Source organism: Engystomops pustulosus, chromosome 10 (genome assembly GCF_040894005.1).
Source record: "Engystomops pustulosus chromosome 10, aEngPut4.maternal, whole genome shotgun sequence".
Taxonomy (NCBI): domain Eukaryota; kingdom Metazoa; phylum Chordata; class Amphibia; order Anura; family Leptodactylidae; genus Engystomops; species Engystomops pustulosus.
In genome coordinates, this window is record NC_092420.1 from 53295429 (window position 1) to 53320344 (window position 24916).

The 24916-nt window shown below is 44.0% G+C and overlaps 1 protein-coding gene across 2 annotated transcripts in view; it reads right to left on the reverse strand.

The window, feature by feature from the left end:
- The window catches only part of CAMSAP2 (calmodulin regulated spectrin associated protein family member 2), a 60882-nt gene extending 46079 nt beyond the window's left edge, over positions 1–14803 (reverse strand). Inside the window, exons 1-2 of one of the 2 annotated variants that reach the window (XM_072127895.1) lie at positions 14061–14803; positions 1439–1698 (exon numbers count right to left, since the gene is read on the reverse strand). In XM_072127895.1, coding sequence (XP_071983996.1) covers positions 1439–1698; positions 14061–14202 — 402 coding nt within the window. In that variant the 5' untranslated portion in view covers positions 14203–14803. The remainder of the gene's footprint in view (positions 1–1438; positions 1699–14060) is intronic. The other variant, XM_072127896.1, reaches the window with a different exon arrangement.
- Positions 14804–24916: the final 10113 nt, after the last annotated feature.

Below are 24916 nucleotides of genomic sequence, written 5' to 3' on the forward strand. Positions count from 1 at the left end.
AACTAAAATCCTGGCAGCTGCAGGGTGCTCCTTCCCTTCTGCGCCTCGCTGTGCCCCCATAACACAAGTAATGTCCACATGTGGGGGGTCGCTGCACTCAGGGGAAATTGTAGAACAAATTTTATGGTGAGTTTTCTCTTTTTATCTTTTGGAAATGTGTAAATTTTAGGGCTAAATGAACGTATAACCGACAAAATTTGACCATTCTAAATTTCACCGCCATTTTGATTCAATTACTATGAAGATCTCAAGGGGTTAACAATTTTTGTAAGTGCTGTTTCTGATAGTTTGTGGGGTGCAGATTTGAAAATGGGTTGGTTATATAGGGGGTTTTGTTGCTAAATATGTAAAATTTGATTTCAAACTGTATTTATCCCCAAAATAGTCAATTCCGAAAATACGGAAAATCGCTATCTGATTTGTAGGCCGCGTGACGTCAAAATAAATTATCCAAACATTTCAAAAATTATGAAAATGAAAAGTAGACAAATGGGAAATGTTATTCTGCAAGTTATTTAGGTGGTAAATCTATCTGCCTGAAAACGCGGTGATTTTGAATTTCGAAAATGGCAAATTTTTCTAAAAATTCATCATTTTTTTCTTTTTTTTGTAAATAAACGCAAAACTTATCAGCCAAAATTTACCACTAAAATGAAGTACAACATGTGGGGAAAAAAACTATCTCAGAATCGCTTTGATAAGTAACAGTGTTCAAAAGTTATTACCACAGGAAGAGACACTGGTCAAATTTAAAAAAAAAGTTGCGAGCCTTAACCTGCAAACAGGCTGCGTCCTTAAGGGGGTTAAAGTCAGTCAACAGGAAGCTTCATTGTTTACATCCCATGTAACCTGCCGTTGGTCATGTGATGTCACACAGGTGCACGGCTTGTTATAGCACACGGCTCGGTTTACTCTCTGTGATATTTACAAGCCATGCACCTGTGTGACATCACATGACCAGGGATATAACAAGCCGTGCACCTGTGTAATGTCACAGACCAGGGACCGGTCTTTATGCACAGGAAGTAAACAATATCAATTATTTGCTAAACGTGGACAGTCCCTTTAATGTGAATAGATGCAGTATAAATATAACCTTATGTTTGGCCACATCATTGGGGTCAATTGTAACACATATTAAACAAGGTTTCACCCAGCTGAAAATAAAGAGACCATTATATCAGAATCCATCCTAGCAGACATGGACAGCTTCAGACAATGAGCCCCTTTATTAGGGTCCGACATAGGAGAAGTGTACCCAGCACAGCGGACAATACGATACCAGATATAAGACTCTCCATTATTTACTGCCCGTCACTTAACAATAGAAATGACATTCACAAACGTGGAATAAATTGAGCTACACATCAAGAATCTTGCCTGATGCCCTATATTTGGAGGATTTATTTTATTTACAGATAACACGATGTTTTCTTACCATCTGAATGGGCTTCTTTCTAAGGTCTCGCTCAGTCACCAGCTTTTCATGGTCCGTCACATAGAGCCCACGCTGTGCCAAGGCTTGGATGACAGCATCGTGCCCCAGAAGAGGTTTGGCTGTATCACTCTTAAGAATAAGGCTCCCTGCTCGACAGTACAAGTCTGCAGAAAGGAGAAGGTTCACCACAGGCGGCTTCATATGCTCCTGGTCATACTGATCCGTATAGAAAGGCTCTTGAAGTTCCTCTGGGATATTTTCTGAAAATAATAATAAATAAATAAAAAAAATACACTGGTCAGACTTCCCAATGCAAAGAATATATAAAACTTATTTTTCTTAAGTACACTTGAGCCAGAATAAAAAAAATTGTGGTGGGGGTTCAATTGGGAGTCCAGTATTTGAACCTGACAGACTCCAGCACCAGCCAGTGAGCGCCATCAGGAAGCACTGGTGTCCATCGAGCCATAGATCCACCACTCCTCCTACTATGACAGAGCCAAAACTTCATATGCAAACTAATTCTTTTTCTTTTTTGATCTTCAACCAAGTCTATGGAAAAGATGAGCCAAGATGATACCTTACGACTTATCTGTAGGAAGGGTGATTCGTGCCCAACAGCTGGCATCCCAAGAAAAGGGTCTATTGTACCATTAGCCGATATCCAACATTATGGGGCTTCTGCAGACAGGGGATACCCAAATCGGCTTACCTTATGCATCACTACAGCTCCGATCAGACAGGATATAAGTAGCAGTATAATGTGAGTGGGTGCTAACCATTGTCACTGACCATGTACTTATCACCAAGCCAGGGTATAGCTGATAAAGGTTGTGCTAAGAATACAACTTAAGTTACTAATTTGTTTAAAACTAACATGTACACCAGCTACCATAAGAATTGTCACCTCTGGACAAGTAATCCGAATTATCAACCTTCCATTGCTTCCAAACAACCTTTTATTTTATTTCTAATCTCTGCACACAGACATGTCATCCAGACAACAGCAGCTACTTCCAATATGAAGATCCAAGTAAAAGGATGTCCCCAAATTACGTCTACTGATCCAAACTAACCTCACACAATGAAAATGCAGTGAACAATCTGCACAGCTTCTCCTGCTCTACAACAGGCTGTCTGCAGTTCGGCCACACTGCACATACTACTCAGCTCCTCCTGCTCTACAACAGCATCTGTTCAGCATTTTGCATCAATGTTCGTAAACCAAAAACAGATTGAAACCTACAGATGAAAATGGTCAGAAAAAAAAGTTGCCTTTTCTACGTGACAGGCCCCTATTCTACTAATGGCCTATGCAGAAGACACATCATAAGTAATTGCTTAGCAGGGATACAACATCCAGCACCTCCACCAATGGTCTTCAGTTGTATATAGAACCTTTTTAAAGGGGTTCTTGCAGCATTAGAAGCGACAGTGTTTCCTCAATATATGTCATCACAAATGTCCAAAAGGTCAGGTTGACATTGGGAAACCGAACACAGATAAACCTTGGTCCCCACAATAATAAAAGGCATAAAACAGCATGAAGCCGGGAACATGAAGTCTCCTAGAACATTTTAAGAATCCAGTTGCTGTTAACAGAACCATCGAGACACAGGATACATGTAGGAAAGTTTTGTGCAGGCTTCAGAGAAGTGAACTCACAATGTAGGTCTTATCCGTCATATTTATAGGTAACCTCATTTTCCATCATGCTTCATCCAATAACAGCATTTCAGACAAGATTTCAAACACTTTGAAAAAAAAGTACATAAATAACTCTCATTCACATCAGTAGACTTATTTTTGCTGCGGCTCCAAAAATCTACCGAACATTAGTTACATAGAAAAATAGGCAATGGAAACTAGTTTACAGTCTACAGCAGCCGTTGTATCCAATAGGACAAGTATGACCAGACCTGAAGGCAGGACAGTCTCCTCAAAAGCCTATAAAAACATCCGAAACAAGTGGCATTTGCTGCTATAGCCCTCCTATTATTGCAGAGGTTGAAAGGGAGAAATTACAGGATAAAGTGACCTGTCAATTTGCGCTGTGAGTTTTTCGAGACGCAGGTAGAAGAAATTTTACTAAATCACATCCATTGCTGATAATGTACATCATAGCGTAGTCACCCACTGAGCCTACATCATACATGGACACGGCCCAAGGCTAAAAATGGTGGATATTTTAGGATTTTACTTCTATAACTATAAATGTCAGGCAGAGGATATGGTATATAGAGACGCATAGATACACTACTTTTATATCAGACACCCATTAAACATGTACACGAGGAGGAGAGGATTGTGCCAGTGATTAGAATGTAAACCCGCACAGAGGTGCAGAGGCTTTCATACATACATTGCTCTGGATTGTAACCTAAGGATTTACTAACTATACTAATAATTCATATAATGAAAGTGAACTCTGATATGTTTTGATTCAGATGGGTCTACTTATGTCAATTTGTACCACAGTTTAGTATAACCAGACAACTGTGTTCAGCAAGTGTCTGTTGAACAATGAGATGGAATAAAATAATAAATGATAAGAAAATCTTTGAATTAAAAAAAATAAATAAATATTCAAGTATGTCACAGAAATAAGATATTGGGGATAACTGCAATAGTAAATAGCAAATGTATGATTTTGAACAGAGTCTGGACTAGAGAGAAGATTCTGCGCACTAGAGCTGGATATCTACATGAAGAACCAAGGGAAAAACCGTCCATGTGTTGGACACATACTCCAGCTTGACCACAGTTCATATGAATGTTACTCACAGCATTATAGAGGAGTTTCAGAACTACTGTAGCTAAACTGTATAGCACCATGATAATCCCCCAATATTTCTGAAGGTCACATCATACTATGAAGGACCTACCTTCCTATGAAGCCTGTGTAGTATCCACACAAGCTATAGGTAGGGACATGTAGCCAACACACAAATCTTATTTCTCAGCCCTTCTACTCCTTGGTTAATATGCTGAAGATGCGCACACTTATAGGGAATGGGTCACAGGCAATTTGGGACAAGTATCCACCTGTCCTGTGGTTTAGTGTTCCATATCACCATACATTATTTCTGCCCGGACATACAATTAAAAAAACACATTCATATACTTACCTCAGTCTAGAGCTGTGCCATTCAGGGAAGCCGGCGTAGCCCTGGATCCACTGTTCTACTGGGGTGTACGCTGCCTTATCAGAAATTTCTAGGTAGGCAGAAACATTACTTTCATAGTGGCCACAGTTGTGCGCCGTATGCTGCCATATATACGTGCAGCATCCAGGACCTGTGGAAGGTGCATTCTGTCTTCCAGCCAATAGTCAGCCATCCATCATTTTTATACGGATATGGTACAATACGTTGCCATATGCTTCGTATTTATGGCCAGAATACAGACGTATACACAAAACAGAAAAGACCATATGAACTTGTGCATGAGGCCTAAGCAGGTATAGAGGCAAATCACTTTATCAGAAGAAACTAATACATCCTGCGCTCTATAAGTCACCTCTGTGACACCCTGGATTCACTGTGCATTTCTAGGTAGGTATAAACTTTTTTTTATTAATAGAGGCCACAGGCAAAGAAAAAAATTGGGACACCAAACAAAAGGTCTACGAGGACCTGTAGTCAGTTTAGGGTCCCAAATTGTCCTGAAAGGTTGCCTTTAACGCCCCATTCACACAGACATTTAGAGAACTAATATAAATGGCTGTATATGCGGCCAGGACATGAACCCATGAATTCCAATGGGCAATACGGCCATCCATGTACATGGCTATACTGTCCACTGTGTGAGCGGTATGTATAGAAATATAGAGCTTGTCCTATTTTCCACCTTATTTCTTTTCTGCACAGCTCGCAGAAGTCAATGGGAAGGTATAAAATACGGGCTAAATGCGTGCTGCATAAAGTTGTGCACCGTATGCTTCTGTATATACGTGCAGTATCCAGAAACAGGGGGAGGTGCAATCTGTCAGCCAGCCATCATTTTATAGGGATACGGTCCAATACCATTCGGTCTCAAATTTAAGGCCAGAATACAGCCGTATATACAGAGCAGAAAAGACCATACAGCCGTGTGCATGAGGCCTAAGCAGGTATGGACGCACTGCACTGCACCAGAAGAAACAAATACATCCTGCGCTCTATAAGTCACCTCTGTGACACGTCATAAGTGGATCATTTCTTTTTAAAAGAAATTGAATAAAGTGGTTAAATAATTACTGATTACATTTTCTGGATAATGTTGTACTGACGAATTTTTCTTTAGTAGTGCGATTTGCACAGAGGCTTTCACAGTAATTACATATATATCTGTCAGCGCAGATTAGGCGGCATTACACGGCTCCTGCTGAAGAAGAGCTCCTCTGACTCATTCACTACAGAAGAATTTCAGGACATATTTCCCTCTCTGGTTCATCTTCCGTGTTCATGTCTATGCTGTATGGGGTGATCCGAGACTGACTGAGGACATGCTACAACATGAGCCTGTAACCTGCGCTCCAGGACCCAATATATAGTATGCAATAACATTAACATTCCAACAGCCAGACAACGTCACAACCCAAAACTAATTGAGGATTTATATTTTATTACTTCTTATAGTAGGACTTCTCCAAGTGGGTCACTCCTACCAACAATAGCCCTTGCAGTTTAAAGGGATTGTTCATCATTTAAAACAAAAACCTCATGGGCTGTATTAGCTAGACTCCATTTATCCCAATCACGGCTTATAAAATATATTGCAGCAGCTGTTCTCCTCTCATTAGCTTAGTGTGCAGAGGTTAAAACTGCTACAAAATTGAGAACATATAATGATATAACATATAATGCACACATTGTAGTTGATCCCAAGGTTGGGTTCACACATTGTTTTTGCCATACGTTGCAAGGACACGTTGGGCGAATTCCTGACATGTCCTTACAACATATGGCACAGGCGCATCCCACTGTATGAGCATATGTCGCCCTATGACTCCCACCCCCATATTGTCTGTGATTTGACTGCTGCCAATGTAAGGGGGATTTCCCAAGTGATGTCAATGTCCTTATAAGGACAGTGACATCACCTGGTCCCCCCCCTGCTGAGCGACATACCCGCTCAGCAAGGCTGGAGAAGAGATGCAATACGTCTCATCCACTCCCCGTAGCCTACCACTGCCTCCGCTGAGGACAGGATGGAAAGACATGTTATCTGCAAAACAACTTTGTACTTCCCATTGGACATGGGTCCAATGAGAAGCCTGGGACCCATCTCATATGCTCCCAATGCCTGTGCAGTCATGTAGGGAAGCCAGAGCTGTACACAGCTATGGCGCATGTGGAGTGAAGCCGGGGTTTAGTATGCTGGCTTCATTACGCGACTACGCAGGTGCGGGGAGCACTGGAAGTATATACGTTTTTTATTTTAACAGCGGCTCATTAGGACACTAATCACTGGTCGATAAGGACCAGTGGGTGGTTAAGTGTCCCAAATCGCCCTGACGGGTTCTCTAAGTTATCAGAATTTTTCATCAAATGACACGCATTGCGCATTATATTGTGGGTAGCAATCATGGCCAGAATCACAGCAGACAAGTGTATCTAACATCATTAAAACTGTCACAGGAAAATAACTTCTTTGGATGTTTAAAGACATTTTCAAGACACATCTCAATATTTCTATCCCTCTTATCAATAAAAGAAAACGAGGGGTTTAAGTTTTATTTTAATATAAAATTTCCTCCCCTCTATACTGCATCCACCATATACCACTACATTTAAGGGTTCATTCATGTGTGCTGGAGAGGAGGAGGTGGCCCCTCCTCCCATCATAAAGATCAGCGCCGCCTTACTATGGGGACCTATATGCGGCCGCACGTACGTCCCCCCCAGGTGGCCGTGTGAATGTAGCCTAGGCTACATTCACACACATGTATGGGCGATGTATATACGGCCGATATACGTCCCCCATACACTTCTATGGGCTCACGGCGCACGTGCGGCACCGTACCGCTCCGTAGTCTGGGAAAAGAAAGGACATGTCCTCTCTTTTCCCGTGTTACGTCACCGTGCGCCATATGTTCCTATGGAGAGGGGCGGGGGTGAGCAGCGCTCCTCTTCCTTTCCCCGCGCCCTGCCGTGTGCCCGCCGTGCTACAGTACAGCGGGCAACGGCAGTGTATGTCCCACCTTCCCCCTGCTTTAGGGCACATTCACATGGCCGTCTGCGGGGACGTACATACGGCCGCATGTACGTCCCCATAGATGGCAATAGCGGCGCGGATCCGGCCCGCACACCGCAAGAAGATAGAGCATGCTCTATCTTTTGGCGTGTGTGCAGCCGTGCGCCGCACCTCCTCCTCCTCTCCATCACAAGGAGGTATGCCCGCACGGCACATGCCACAATGTGCACATGCATCATGTGAGAACATTCTCAATTTATGAAATACATAAGACGTAAATCTATTTTTTTCCACATTCTGCTGCCACTAACACCAGGCCACTATAATGATCTTTTCATGCACCCAAGTGGCGATACCTTAGAATAAACATGATACAAAAGCGTGCAGGCCGTCCTGACCATCACATCCGTCTTCTTGCATGACAGCAATAGATTCAGGGAATATTTTCAAGGAATGATTATACCGTATACATCCAAAAATTTATACAACTGTACGTTCATCTGAATGGTGCTTGCAAAAAAAAAAAAAACACCGTCATCCTCATCCAGATGAATGGAAAAGATTTGTATTACATATTCATGTGCAATAAATCTGTAAAACTAAAGCCAGAATCACTGGAGAAAACATAGTAACCGTCGTTCTTCTCTTATATACTTCCCATACATAACATATACAGCGCACAGAGACTGTAAAGCAGCATTGCCTCGGACCCACAGCTAACCACGCAGGTCACGTGACATGGAACGCTGGAAATATAAGATGTTCTTTCCAGCGCTGAGTGACCTCACAAAGAGAATATTTCTCAAGGGCAATGAGCGAGGCAGAGAAATGACCAGTCAACAATTCCATTCCACTGAGTTTTTGTGGTTTCTTTAGCTAAACCTAAAGAGACATTCTGTTATTATTTGGGGATTGACAAATACAGTTTGACTATATATAAACTTAATAACTTATAATCAGACAAACTTCAGAACTGGGATTGTCCAGGCAGAAAAATATATGAACCAGCAGAATTGTTGACAGGCCATTTACAATTATTGGGACTTGTTCAGACAGCCGTACAATCATAAGGAATGACCTGATAAATGCATATGGTCTGCAGAGGAGACAGACCAGGGGGCAATGTGCTCTCCCACTCATACAATTCGTCAACACCTTCTACAGTGGAACATGGAGCAATCTGTAATGTGCATAGACCAAACATATGACTTGTGAATGAGCCCTTAAAGGGGTCATCCCAATTTAGGAGGTTATCCCCAATCACAGGGAGATCCATCTCTGTAGTGGTTAAAGTTTTATCAGCCAGTTTGATGAATATGAATAATTGAACATTTTGGATTGTATTATGTCCAATGTCTTGGTATAGTCAGGTGATTAAAGGGGTTGTCAGAATAGGAATTATTATCAGACTATGGTATCTTCACCTCCTACCAGCACAGCACTGTATGGTTGTCTTGTTCTTTCAATAAAGTCCACCAATGGTGCCCACAGCATGTTTGGTGTGATCATCCTTTCTGCCCAAAGGAAGGGGCACTGTGACCAACCAGCTTCTGGGATTAATAATTATACCTTTATTTATATAGCGCCCTACATATTCCTACACAGAGCTTGCCGGGATCCTTCTGTTATTGTTTGACACGTCAAAAAATATATATATTTCAAATTCAGATTTTTTTTTCCAGCTCCCCAGTACTGGACCATACACTGAATATTATAAATATGCTTCTCCAATTTTTGCAAACAAATCTTATAGTTTCTATAATTAGTTGTAGAACTTTCCAATACGCTCCATGTATCAATTCCTCACAGTTCTCTGTATCTCTGCTTGCTGTGGATAAACGCCAGTCCCTGGTCACGTGATCACACGACCAGGTACAGATTTCTATCAACTGGAAGTAAAAGATGAAGATTCCTATAGCAAGACAGCAAGCAGAGATCTAGAAAATTGTGTAGAATAGATACATAAAGTATATTGGGTAATTATATAACTTTACAATATAGAAAAAAAAATAACAATTTGCTGAAACTGGACAAGCCCTTTAATGTAACATCTGAGGCACACAAAGATACAAATCCCTAGTATGGTCACTTACATGAGGACAAGGGGTGCCAGCTCACAGATACATATCTACATAACCATTCCTCATTATCACTGCTGTACTAGGAGTCACTTTCTTCCAGAGATTTCAGAATGAATAGATCTTTTCATATATTATTTTTCATTATGAAATCCCTGTAATGATGTGACACACATACACATGTATCAGCTGGTAGAGCGGTGTATAACATAACACTGACAGTTCTCCGCTCTGTTCCCTATAGTTATTCATTGCCGATCATAAATAATACTGCACCTGAGAACACTATACACATATTACTCATCTCTGACTACATGTCAGCTATTGTGCTATAGAGAGACAGACGTGGTCCGAGAGACACCCCGTGTCTGCTCATTAGTTTTGGTAGCACCAGTGAGGGTGTGTTCACACTTTCAGTTTTTGATGTCCAAACCAGGAGTGGATTGAAAACAGAAGAGGAAAAGCTTCTCTGAGGGCACATTCACATGGCCATCTGCTGGGACGTACATGCGGCCGCAAATTTGCGGCCGCATGTACGTCCCGATAGACGGCAATAGCGGCGCGGCGCAGATACGGTGCCACAATGCTCTATCTTTTTGCGGTGTGCGGGCCGGATCGGTGCCACACATGTGTGGCACCGCATCTGCGCCGCGCCACTATTGCCTTCTATGGGGATGTACATGCGGCCGCAAATTTGCGACCGCATGTACGTCCCCGCAGACGGCCATGTGAATGTGCCCTTTTGGCGTGTGTGCGGCCGTGCGGCCCTATTCTCTATGGAGGGAGGAGGGGTCACCTCCTCCTCCTCTCCAGCACACGGCGGTATGCATACCGCTGTGTAAATGTACCCCGAGGGTGATGCCACACATGGCGTTTTGAACCCGTTTTTGGTCCGTTTTTAAACAGTCCATTAAAAAGGCATCCGCTTTTTGACCAGTTTAAATTTAAGATAAATTTTGACCAGTTTAAGATAATTGGTAAAACCTGTCAAAAAACACATTTTTCAATAATGGATGCGTTAAATTAACGCAAAACACCGGCGGCTCGTTCCCGATCGCAGGCGTTTCCATAGAGATGCCGATGCGATCGGGCCGAGGCCCGCCCTGGTGGGCGCGACTTTGTATGCGTTTGCAAGCGCAGACAAAGCACTATGTGTGGCGCCGGCCTAAGGGTGAAGACACAGGTGGCGTTTTTAGGCCGTTTTTAGTTAGTGCGTTTTCACATCGTTAAAAATGCATGTGTTAAAAAACGCATCAGTTTTTTAAAAACGCATCCGTTTTTGTCTTTTGTGCAATTTCGGAAAAAAGGACAAAAATGGATGCGTTTTTTAACGGACTGCTCAAAAACGGCCTAAAAACTCCACGTGTGTCTTCACCCTAAGGGTGATGCCACATGTGGCGTTTTGAACACGTTTTTGGGCCGTTTTTGAGCAGTCCGTTAAAAACCGCATCTGTTTTTTGAAAACGCATCCGTTTTTGTCCAGTTTTCCGAATTTGCACAATTAAAAACGCACGCATTTACAAAAAATGGATGCGTTTTTTAACGGACTGCTCAAAAACGTGTTCAAAACGCCATGTGTGGCATCACCCTAAGGCTGGTGCCACACGCATCGTTTTGTCTGCGTTTGAAAACGCAAATGCAGACAAAACCTCGCCTACCGGGGTGGACCGCGGCCCGATCACATCGGCGTTTCTATGGAAGTTAATTTAATGCAAAACACCGGCTCGTTCCAGATCACAGGCGTTTCCATAGAAACGCCAATGCGATCGGGCCGTGCCTCTATCTGCGTTTGCAAGCGCAGACAAAGTGCCACGTCTGACATCACCCTGAGGCCAGCACCACACGTGGTGTTTTTAACTCGTTTTTGGGCCATTTTTAAGCAGTCCATTAAAAAATACATCCGTTTTTGACAGGTTTTACCAATTATCTTAATTAAGACTGTTCAAAAACGGATGTGTTTTAAAAAAAAATTTGTCAACATTGCGTTTACAAAACGCATCTGTTAATGCTTTGTTAACGTATACATATTTGAATGTTTACCATGTGTTTTGCTGTTTCGAACCCGTGTATCTTCATTTGTAGAAGTGTGGGCAAGTGTGATACAGATTAAAACCAGCCAAACACAGGGTAAACATTCAAAAATGCATGATTTAAAATGGTCCAAAAACATGACGCGTGACTTCACCCCCACACCCATCACACTGTAATTTTTGCAACCATTCTACTGTATGTGCAGGTAGTCTTTTGGTCTCTGCAGATGCAGAGTTTTCTATCTAAAATATTCTATTTCATACTTTGAAAATGGATTGTTTCTGAAGCTTGTGGATGAATTTCTTAAATAACCATTCAGATGAACGAGGCAGACACAGAAACTTTGACCATAATTAATAGTTTCTGCAGACATTTACAAACAATACTGAGGCTGGAGCTGTACAGCAGCATATTATATGTAACCTCAAACAAAACTGTAGCTCAAACCCGCAGGCTACATTTACACGCAGCAATTGAATTTCATTTTAAAACACGAATCGAATGTTGCAGGGAAGGGGTGTCCCAATAGCAGATGCGCGTCCACTGCGACACATGTGACTGGACACAAGTGTCACGTGCTTTGCAATGTTTACAAACAAAATTTGTAAACAGAATTCAAAGGCTTCATTTAGAACATTTGATTATTGCAATAATCACATGAAATGAGGGGGTTAATGCTTGGCACTGGCTTTACATGCAGCAAGCAAATGGCCAACTCCACATCACACCATAAAATGCTGCTTTTACCATGTGGCCATTAAAAAGAAAATTGCCTTCAAACACATTCATTTGATCCTGGATGGAGATGAGTGGACCGGTTCAAGTCTGGCGTGTACATATTGCGGTATAGGTGGCCGAACAGTCAATTCGCCAAAATGAACTCCCCTAGCAATTAGCCTTGGCCATGATTGGCCAGGGGAACACCCCAGGGCACAAAGAGCAACGTGATAACATCTATCATTTAGGCAATGTCCAGGTCCAAATGCAGCATGGAGAACAGAACCTGCACAAAACAACTCCAATTCTTATTAAGAGATTTGTAGACTTTATTCTGCGTCCTCTGAAGACACCCAGACACACACAGATTTATTCTCTTTAAACCTATAATCCTATTAATCCATGTAAACTGAATTGTGCCACTAGTTACATTAATAAATTCTTGAACAGCACTTCTGTTTTTGTCCGGGTTATAGAGGGAATCTCTAGAGCTACTATTACTAGAAGGTTCCAGTTGTGTCGTTCATCTTGCCATGGGTGGCATCTCCTAGGTTAGGGTGCAGCCTGTCATCCACGATAAACACTTACCCCAGGCTGATGGGATTGGATTACATAAACATTCCTGTGATAGCTTACAGTCGAGGACACTACAGCCATCACCAAAATCAGACACTATAGCATTTCATGTCAAGGCATGAGGGACCAGTAAAACACATGCCACACTCTATGTAGAGGGGGTAATTGTCAAAAAATATCTATATTCTCAGCATTTGACAAACTCTTCCAATTCCAATTAATGCAGCTTTTTCCCAATCGGTAGTGTGGTATTGCAATTAAGCTTCATTAGCTTCTATACAGCTGAACTGCATTACCACCACAAACCTGAGGCCGCGGTCACACGTACCGCTAAGCGTCCGTCATAACTCGATGCTAGCGCACAGGGGGAGGTCCTCGTCCCGAACGCACATGCGTTTCCAGGGACACCTGTGCGCTAGCGTCGCATTATGAATGGACGTCTAGCGGTACGTGTGACCGCGGCCTTAGTCAGACGCAGCGCTGTTTTTAGAAGAAAGCAGCCATGTTTTTCAACCTCAAAACCACTACTTAAAAGCCCTGTGCACATGAACGTATACTCGCTGGGGCTGTAGCCAGATGTAGCACGTGTCCTGGTACAGAAGCAGTAGGCTGAGCACTTCTCTCCATAGGAGCCGGGCGGCTGCAGGTCTAGTAAATAGATAGGACAATTCCTATGTTTTGTGGGGTGGTCGTCTGTCAGGCCATGGTGCTGGGAGCAGGTGCCATAGACCACAATGGTGGCTGTGATTAAGGGCAGCTAGATCATGGCCACCATTACGGTCGTGTGCATGGGGCCTAAATAGGGTGGGTCATAGTAGTCAGGGATACAAAAGCTGGCACCCAGACTTATGCCCTGATCAGAGGGAGGAAGCAGCCCCTTATGAGTTACCCAACTACTTAGGCTCTATGGTGAGTGAGAATTGTTAGGATGTGGCCTTATTGTCCACCAGCGTCTCCATACTACAGACTTGAATATTGACTTTGGAAAAGCCACACTGAGTAACCACAGACATGCTTCAATGTTCTGGAGACAGACAACTTACCTGCACCAAAGGCTTTGGCCACTAACCAGGCCAGATTACTGGCCACCTTGGCCCTGTTAAAGTCATAATGATCAAAAGGTTTGATGGCTGGAACAATGAAGGTCTTTTTCCCATCCTGTGCACTTTCGGCTAGATCCACCATGGTTGATATGTTCCGGCCTGGAGTCTTACATGGTGTGAAGGGTATATCCAGTGAGTACAAAGTATTACGCTCTACAACCACCTGGGAGTCAGGGGAAATGCACCACCATTATCTTCTCTGTGCAGTACGATCTCGGCGTGCAGAACCCAAAGACTGGTATTATTTAACGTAAACCGTATGGCGATACGTATATAACGCAGGGGGTTACAATGACATGATCTATATACCCAATGTGCAGCTCATCTGTGATGCAGTGTACACATGGACCCTCAGATGCTCACACACTGCAGGGTGGCAGTGCCAGCTCCTCTGCCAGGTCATGTGACCCGGGCACCCCCGCGATCCTCCAGGTGCACTGATTGATGGCTCAGACGTGACGAGGCCACACGTCCCATTCATTGACAGCTGCCATATTCTCCCCGATCTTGTGTAGCCGCTCCGTTATCCGCTGCTGTCTTGTGATGTCCAGGCCCGGGCAGCGCTGTTATTACATCTGCTCCATCAGATTGTCACATCCTCCTGCCCGCTGATTTCTGTCGCCTCTGTCTCTCCCCCTCCACCCTCTTCCCAGTCTCCCTCCCCCGTTTCCTTTCCTCCCCGCCCGCCGCCGCTGCGGGTTTTCCTGCCGCACTGGATAGAAGACACAGTCCTCAGAAGTGCGCACGCGCATCGGCTGCAGGAGGCGGGAAGTACGCAGGCGCAGCCAGAAAGCTGAGCAGGCTGCTAGGGCGCATGCGCAGGGAGCAGGTACTGGCTGCTGGATGTTTGTCTGTGGAATCCCTTGTATGTGCCGGCGCCGGAGCAGCCCCAGACAACATCTGAAATGCATCTCATTTCCATGCCACTCATAAAGCCAGAAATGGCCACATGAGAATATTTATAGGTGTTTGAGGTATTTTACTCTTTATGGATCTATCATCAACACAAACAGTGCACACATCTGCTGGTGGTTGTAGTACTTCCTGGAGTGGAATCATCATTCTACACTGTAAGATCTACAGATCCTTATCATGAAGGTATATGTACAATCACATGTTCCACCACTGTATCTAATGTGTGATAATACTGGTCCATATACCACACATATAGACTCCTACATCCATTGCATAACATAATTTTATAGTGGGGTGACCTGTGAGTTCTATTTGGGTCTCTAAACCAACTACAGGATTTGGTTTAGGGTCCCAAATCAACCTGTATATCGTCTTTAAAGAAAAAAAATATTTATACTTATCCTGGATGTAACTCCGACAAGACACATCAGACTCACAGCAGCAGATCCCAAGATGTCACCTCCTCTTGCGTTACGGGAAGACAAGTGAGTACTATATATTGGCTTCACCTCACATACACTGTACCAATGGTGCTTGGGCAGTGAAACTGGGGTGTACTACAGAGGCTTAACTAGCCACAACTTGCGGGCACCAGGAGCTCCGGACAAAGGTAAGTATAAATGCATAACTCTCAACTGTCCCGGATCCAGTGGGAGAGTCCCGGGTTTTGGGCACTGTCACGCCCAGCGGGAGGTATGGCCCAGGACATCAACTCAATCAGCCGAGTTGGATGAATTGCTATGGTGATACACAGAGCAATCAGATCTCTGCATCACTGCTGGGTCTCTGGAGTGACTGTACACAGCAGAGCCTGGCAGGCGCATTGACACCATCAATGCTGTAGTACAGATGGAGTGGAGGAGGAGGCAGGTCTGCAGCTACGGAATGAGGAAAGGTGAGTATAGTTTATTTTTATGCAACAAAAGAGGGGCAATAAGACGGGGAGCAGAGAAATGGGCACAATAAAAGTGGGGGGCACAGCTAAAGATGCACTATAGGAGGGGGGCAGGGAGTAAGCCCCAAGGCTGCTGACTCCCCTGTATGCCAGGTTCAGCCTCCTGGAAGGAACCTTCTGTAACTAACTGAGCATGTGGTTAGCAGGCTCAGTGTGTTTCACACTCCAACACATTTGTGTGAAAAAAAAATTTAAAAAAGAAATCATTTTTAATAAAAATTAAATAAAGTATTTAAAAAAACTCTAAATATTCTAACAATCTGTACAATAAATATAAAGCAATATTGAACAGGGTGAACGGCTTAAAAAAATGTGAAAAACTTCCTATAAAAGGTTTTAAAACACCAATAATACCAAAATGATACAACTGAAAAGAAAAACCTCAGTTTAGAAAGTTATACCTCAGAAAGGTTGACGATACTAAAACAAATGTGATTTTCTCCAATATTGGTTTACCTCAGTATAATTGGGCAAAGATAAGATTATATAAATAAGGTATCACCGTAATCATAGTGAACCAGAGAATACAGATAAAATATTATAGCCCAAAAAATGTGCTAAAAATCCAAAACAAAAATGTATGATTTTCTTTGTGTCCACCTTGTAGTAGTTAATAGAATATCACAAATAAGCTCTAGACCCCCAAAATGAATTATCTCTTAAAGGCGCTGCTTTCAGTTCATACCCAGCCATGAGCCTATACAGCAGTTCACCACCACATATTGGTACACTCAGGAGAAATTCGTTATCAAACTTTGCAGAGCATTTCATCATTTAATCCATTGTGAATGTGTAATTTTTCCCTAAATGTGTTTTCCACAATAGTTACAGTTTCTAAATCACACTTTCATTTTGTTTTAACTCCTGTGAAACACTTAAAGGATTAACCAACTTTGTAAAAGTTGTTTAACAGACGTTGAGGGGTGTCGTTTTGTTAAGGTAAACCTAGCTGATCAAATCCTGTCATTTCTACTTGTCTTATTTTCATAAAAAGTACTATAATAGAAACAATGAACTCAAGATGGTGCCGGCATCGTGGACCGCAACCCAAAACATCAAGGCTAAAGAATTTCAGAAATTCACTTTGATGACGTCAAAGTGCGACAGCAGGGAAGTTCTCCAAGAGACTCAAGAGACTTCATAAGCTGGGAACTCTGATGTTATGATTAGTATTCTCCTCCTCTTCTGCTTCTTTCCTATTTTTCTATATAGACTTGTAAAACCAAATAAAACTTGCGCAGTGCTGATCTGCCCCTGGCAATGGCATAAATGAGACTTGAATCAGCAGTAGTCTGAGTCATTCCTTACAAGATGCTTATTGATTAGAAACACAGCCAGCACACACTAAAAGAGGATATCTTAAATCCTACCCTAACAGTTTCTATAGTTAATACCACACATACTCAAGGATAAGCCGACCCCAGTACAGTATAAGTCTAAAACCTAATTTTACCACCAAAAACTGGGAAAACTTATTGACTGCAGTTTAAGCCTAGGGTGGGAAATGCATTGGTCACAACCTCCCCAGTATACAGCCAGCAAGCCCCCTGTAGTATATAGACAGCCAGCTCCCTGTAATATATAGCCATCCCCCTATAGTATATAGCTCACTCCCTGTAGTATATAGCCAGCCCCTTGTAGTATATAGTTAGACATCTCCCACTAGTATATAGGCAGCCAGTCCCCTGTAGTATATAGCCAGCCCCCTCTAGTATATAGCCTGGCAGCCCCCAGTGTGGCAAGCACATAAAAATTAAACTGAGTATTCACTATTCAGCTGCCTCAGGCAGCTCCTCTTCTTTAATTATGTGCGCCGGCTCCAGGTCAGCAACAGGTCCATGGCCCGGCCAGCGCACAAACTATCAGCAGCGGCAACAGGGTCAATTCTAGGAAATTTGCTGCCTGAGACGAATATTAAAATGCTGCCCCCCCCCCCTTCAGTAGCCACTCCTATTCCATTGCCCGCACCCACACCAAGTAAATGCTGAAAACTTTACTAACAATTAACATCCCCACATACAGGCTCACTGAAACTGTGGGGCAAATTTACTTACCTGGTCCTGTCGTGATCCTCGATTCGGACGTTCCGACAAAGATGAAGTCCGGCGCGAGTTCCTTCATCCATCCCTTCCCCGCCGAGGTCCGCCGGAGTTCACCTTCTTCTTCCCGTGTGTCTTGCGACACAATTCGAAATGTTAAAAACTGTGTGTAGTCCGAATCCGTCGGGTAGTCCAGCGACCCAGCCCCCGATTTGTGTTGCTTGCAACCCCGCGCCAATGAGTCAAAATCCGATCTCGTGCTCCAAAATCCCCTGTCTAATCCCCTTAGAAATATATATATATATATATATAGGGCCACGTTAAATCAATAATTGTCCATGAAAAATAAAAAAGCTGATACTTACCTGCAGGCAGTGTGCTTCCACACCACACGGCTTTGTTCTCCCGGTTCTTCTATCAGCTGTAGATTCGCGCAGAGACACACCCTGCATGGTTCGGAATGATGCGAGTAGTCGGATAGGCTCTGCTTTGCTCCGCATGTAAATCGCACCTGTGTCTTAAAGAGACAGGGGGGTTCGGGCGGCAATGGGTGCCCAAATCGTCCACATTAAAGCAGGAAATTTTGTCGCTCCCCAAGAGGCTCTACATTTTGCCGCCTTAGGCGAGATTGTCATCTTGCCTTATTACTTACATTTTTTAACTAACATGGAGTACAATGTGTCATGAGAAAACAATCTCAAAATCACTTTGATATGTTAAAATATTACAAAGTTACAATCTAAAAAAAATCTGTCCCTTTTTTAAAAAAATCATGGCAACTACTCCCCTGCTATACTGGTGATGGTACATCTAATCCTACATGACCTGGACTGCCCGTATGGGAACAAAGATAACATTCCTCCGGATAAAATGTTGAGGAGTGGACGGCAGACCTGGCAGAGGAACAAAATGGGACATTTTGGAAAACCGGTAAGTTACCACCCAAATGACGGCATTGCCAGAGTAAGGTAGAAGGTCCGTAATGAAATCCATAGCCATGTGAGGCCAGGAACAGCTGGGTATTGGCAATGGCTGAAGAAGACCAGCCCCAGTAGATTTCAGACAAGACGGCTTATTTTGCGCACAGGAAGCGCCAACAAAGTCCCATACATCCTTGAACAGATCTGACCACCAATAGAAACGGGAAATGATGGCTACTGAGCGCTGCACCCAGGGTGCCCAGACACACCTGAGCAATGTTCCCAAGTCAGAATCCTCTTCCGTAGAGCAGGTCGGACATTGGTCGTGCCAGAAGGTAGCTGCGAGAGGTCCAATGGAGTGGCCACAACCAGTCGCTCCAGAGGAATAAGATGCCAAGGAGCCGGTTCTTCCTCAATGATATCCAATTTGAGAGAGAGCATCAGCCTTGATGTTCTAATCTGCTGAGCAGAGGTGAATAAGGAGATCGAAATGGGCAAAGAAGAGTGATCAGTGAGCTTGTCGTGGATTGAGTCGCTAAGCAGTCGCTAAGGAGATAAAGGAGATTCTTGTGATCTGTGTATATGCAGACCAGAAAATGAGCTTCCTCCAGGAGATCACGCCCCTCTTCTAAGGCAAGTAATTGCCAGCAGTTTTCGGTCCCCTATGGAGTAATTCCTCTCTGCGGAGGAGAAAGTCTTAGAGAAAAAGCTGCAAGTGAGAGTTCCACCTTTGGGAACTTTCGTGGTGAGCATCGCCCCAGCTCCTACTGAGGAGGCATCAACTTCCAGTTGGAAAGGCCTCTCTGTACCCGGCCATGTGAGAATTGGGGCCAGGGCAAAGGCAGACTTTAATTTAGAGAAGGCTTCTTCAGCCGTCGGAGGCCAGAGACGGTAATTGGCGCCCTTCTTGTTGAGAGACACAAGAGAGGAGAAGTGTGGGATAAACTGCCGATCTTAATTTGCAAAGCCCTTAAATCTTTGTATAGCACAGTGTCCTACTGGGCTTGACCATTGAAGAACTGCAGACAACTTGGCAGGATCCATCTGTAGATCCCCGTCGGAGATAATGTAGCCGAAGAAGGGAAGACTCTTCTGAAGGAATTGGCGTACGCGGGACCGATGGGACTCAAGGTCCGTAGAGAACATCAGAATATCATCAAGATAGACCACGACACAGGTCTATAGCAAGTCTCTGAAGATGTTGTTGATGAATTCTTTAAAGACGGTTGGTGCATTACAGAGTCCAAACGGTACTCGAAGTGTCCATCACAAGTATTAAAAGTGGTTTTCCACTCGCCTCTTTTGCGGAGGTGGATGAGTAGGCCCCACAAAGGTCCAGTTTGGAGAAGACCTTGGCTCCACATAGGCGTTCGAACAGTTCAGTAATCAACGGCAGTGGGTAGTGGTTCTTAGCGGTAACCTTGTTAGGACTGCATTAGTCTATACATGGACAGAGTGACCCATATTTTGGTTAAAAAGACGAAGCCTGCATCAGCTGGAGAAGATTTATGGATGAATCCCTCTGCAGATTTTCTTTGATGTAGGCCAACATTGCTGAGGTTTCGGGCTCAGACAGTGGGTACACCTGACCCCGTGGAGGAGATGTGCCCAGCAGCAGATAAACATGGCAGTCGTAGGGACAGTGCGGTGGAAAGGTCTCTGCTTGCTTCTTAGAAAATACATCTGCAAAGTCTTGATAGGAAACTGGGAGAAGAAGAAGCAGAAGAGACCATGACAGGTACTGGATGAGGAACCACAGCGAGACTGGCAATCTGGTCTCCAACAAAGAATCTCCCCAGTCTTCCAGTTAAGCACAGGTGTGTGGAGCTGCAATCACAAAAAGACAGGAGGGAAGATGTGGACCGAGGAAGCACCTAGAAAGACAGTCTCTCTTCATGTAGTGCTCCGACTTGCAGGAATAAAGGCAGATGACCAGGAACAAAGGAGATGACCAGGGGCTTCTCGAGGCGGACCACATGGAAATGATGCTGGGAGACCAAAGCAGCATCCATAACGTCTCCTGCAGAACTGGAAACATGAAACTGGCTACCTGTGCCAGAGCTGAGCAGAACGGGAATGTCACCTGGAACGTTCCTGGGGAGACAGCCTGGCTCTATCCGCCTGCATTGGTTCCTCTGCAGCTGTCACAGCACATGGCTGAATCAGTCTTTGGAAGGCAGGAGCCAAGGGAGGTAAACGTCGGACAAGGACTTGCACTTGTTTGAGACGTTGCTCCTTAGAGCGCTCCATAAACCGGATATCACGTGCAGACAGCACGTCTTTAATTTGTCCCAAAAGACCCTTTTTAAAGGTCACAAACAGATGAGTCCCCTTGATGCAGGTTTAGCAGTGTGGTGTCAGCTGAGAAGGAGATGATGTCAGCTGTTACCGGGTCTTTTCTGCCCATTCCAGGGCCTTCCTGGGGAGGAGGCTGATGATAAATGTCACCTTAGAGCGTTCTCTGACGAACTGTGCAGGCATAAGCTCAATGTGCAGGGAGCACTGGGTGATAAAGCCCCTGCACAACTTGGGGTCCCCATCATACTTTGAAGGCATGGAAAGTCTCAGCGTCTAGATTCTAGGTTCAGCATAAGGCAGGCTAATAGTATAGCAGGAGAAACCACAGGGCTTGACGCTGTTGCTGAATAGCCGTCAATTGCTGCAACTTGGCGGTGACTTGTCCAAGCTGTTGACCTTGCGTGGCAATCTGCTGGGACTGCTGGACCACGACAGTGGTAAGATAAGCCAGTTCAAGAAGAAGAACCTTGGCGGGGTCCATGGTCAGATCTTACTGTCAGGCTCCAGAGGTAGTGGACCCACCTGACCACCGCGGATGATGACGTAAGCCGACACCTGGGACCGGAATCTAAGTGGCACCAAGTTTTCACCAGAGCCCGCCGCAAAGCGGTTTGGACTTGTTGTGGTGTGGTACCACCAGGTCGTTCCACAGGTGCGACTTTGTCCGAGGTGGCAGGAAAGGTGAGGTACACAGACGTTAAGCAGAATCGTAGTCGAGGACAGGCAGGAGGTCAGGACGGGCATCAGGAAACAAGCTTCTTCAAAGGAACTAGGCACAAAGATCCGGCAGGGTGTGCAGGGAGAGGCTGGAATATAAAGGATTCTAGGAAGTGTCCAGCGCCAATTAACGGTGCACTGGTCCTTTAAATCTCCTGAAACCGTCTCCTAGGGCACGCGCGCGCACGGATAGAGGACCGGGAACTGGAACGGGGACAGCTAAGAGGGGCGGGCACCATGTTGGTGTGCAGAGAGGGGAGCGGGTGAGCCAATGACCCGTGATATGTGTCACAAGAGCACCCGTGACATATACAACATAGAGAAATTCCTTGGTGGGACCTCTAAGGTATTATAGATAAAAAGTCATACCTTGACTTTATAGGAATACACCAATATCTTAACGGTCATTTAGTCCCCCTGGGCTTAAGGCTTCAGACTTGATTATGAATTTTGCTTCATTTTGCAGAAGCATTCGTTGGCGGTCACCTCGTGCTACTGGAGGAAGCACTTGCTCAATAGCTGCAAATTTTATAATTTCGAGTTATGTGCTCAATTAATCTTGTGGCCCCTTTTCCTGTCCTAATGGACTTGACATGTTCCCTTAATCTTACAAACAGGTTTCTAATAGTCTTGCCTATATAAAATAAGCCACAGGGGCAGAGGGTAACATACACAACAAACTCACCCATGTCCAGCACCATCAGGTCGACGATATTGAAAAACTGGCATGTCTTGGAACACGATACGGACCTTGGGGAAGCAGTAACAAAAAACCTCAAGTAACATTTAGAAGATGGAGGAAGATTAAAACACATTTAGTAAATAGTCAACTTAAAAAAGGGAGACAAGAGGTCGCAGAACAGAACTGGTAGAAAAAAGCAGTACCAATTGGTGGGTTTAAATGTGGGAATTGTAGCTTTTGTCCACAGTACATTAGGTCAAAGGTACTAAGGTTCGGCAATCAGACTGTTGTTTTGTGACAGTTTCTCAATCCCAGTTGTGTTGCAGGAGTTTGTTGTGTATGTTATCCTCTGCCCCTGTGGCCTATTTTATACAGGTAAGACTATTAGAAACCTGTTTGTAAGATTCATGGAACATGTCAGGTCCAGGATTCGGGTAGTTTCTGGGAGCTGTTGTTTTTTACACACCTAGCCACTTCCTTATCAGGAGAAACCAAGGATCTACTTTCCCCAGGAGTGGGAATATATGCATGACCTCAAGTTTTTCACAAGGTGAGCACCCTCTGTATATACTACTTTGAATATCTGAGTACCCGGCTACATTACCCGAGGCGCCGTCCTCTGTTGTTCCCATTTTTTATGTTGTTCTGTAGGTCCATTAGGACAGGAGAAGGGTCCATGAGATTAATTGAGAACATAAGAAAGGTGCATAACTCAAACCCAGGTTTTATGAAATGTGCAACTATTGAGCAAGTGCCTCCTCCAGTAGCAGGAGGAGACCACCAACGAATGCTTTTGCAAAAGGAAGCAAGATTTATAAGTCCGAAGCTCTAGGCCCAGGGGGACTAAATAATCGTTTAGATCTTGGTGTATTTCTATGTTGTTTATCAACCCCAAAGAATCATTGGGTATTGAACAAGAATCATGTAAACAAAAAAATGTTTTTAACTTATGAATTTTTGTAACACTGTTTTTTTACCACCATATGTTCCTGGTTTATGACTTTTTTCCCCCTCCACCTCCCCATTTATGTTCTCAGATACTATGTGCCCCTTATACTGTACGCAAGTAGTATAAGATTGAAAACTAGCATGGCGCATAAATATTCCCACAGGATCCATAATATATTCAGTTGAGGGATATATATTTTTGGTGCTTAATCCTTTAGGAACACGTCCACTATAATAGGGACATGAACATCGTGGCCACAAAAAAGATTGCATTAACTATTTTGTTGAGAGACTTTATCCCTTTAATCTAGTATTTGGGCGCACAGAGTAGTGCGCATGTGCAGTGGAGAATTACTGCACCATTTTCTGATGGTCCTTTCCTACCACACGCATCCTGACATAATGTCATGGAATTTTAACGCTAGATAAGCACTTTTAAGAAGCCTCACTTGCGCTGTAGGTCTCAGTTGTATGGGTAGATAGTTTTGTAAGGCAAAAGGGCCCGGTGGAAGGGGTAGGGGGGAGGAGGTCTCAATATAAAGAAGTACGGTGTCACATGATTATTCACAAGCCCGAAGAAGCGCCCTGGATGAGAAAAGGCCATCACTTGTACTCAGCACTGACAGCTTCACCCCCTCTCCCCTGCTGTGTAGTAATTTTTGTACAAATACAAGTGCGTTCAATAAGTAGCCGTGTTTCACGGGACGGCAATTAATATTTTACATGATAAGTTGGCAATGAAAAAATTGACGGCCCCATGGGTGCCGCGATTGCTCATGGTGACAACAAGTGGATGCGGCTGTTAACTTCAAAGAAGTGTTTGGAGCAATTTAAGTGAGATCCAAAGGAGTTTTTGCGAGTTGTCACCATTGATGAAACCTGGATTCATCATTACACACCAGAAACTAAGCAACAATCAAAACAATGGATTTCTCCCGGTGAATCTGCTCCAAAGAAGCGAAGACGGTCCCATCGTCCAAAAAGGTAATGCCGATAATTTTTTGGGATGCGAACTGCGTCATCCTCATGGATTTTTTGGAAAAAGAACGAACGATCACTGGACAATACTACATTGAAAACTTATTGGACAGCTTCGACAAAAAATTAAAGGAGACACGGGCACATTTGGCGAAAAAGAAGGTGCTGTTGCAGCACGATAACGCACCAGCACATTCATGCTGAGTTTTCGCCGCCAAACTGCATGAATTGCGTTATGAATTGCTGCCGCACTCCCTGTACTCACACGATCTGGCTCCCTGCAACTTTTTTTTCATCCCTAAAATGGAGAAATGGCTTACGGTCTTGTGGTGAATGCCTTCCCA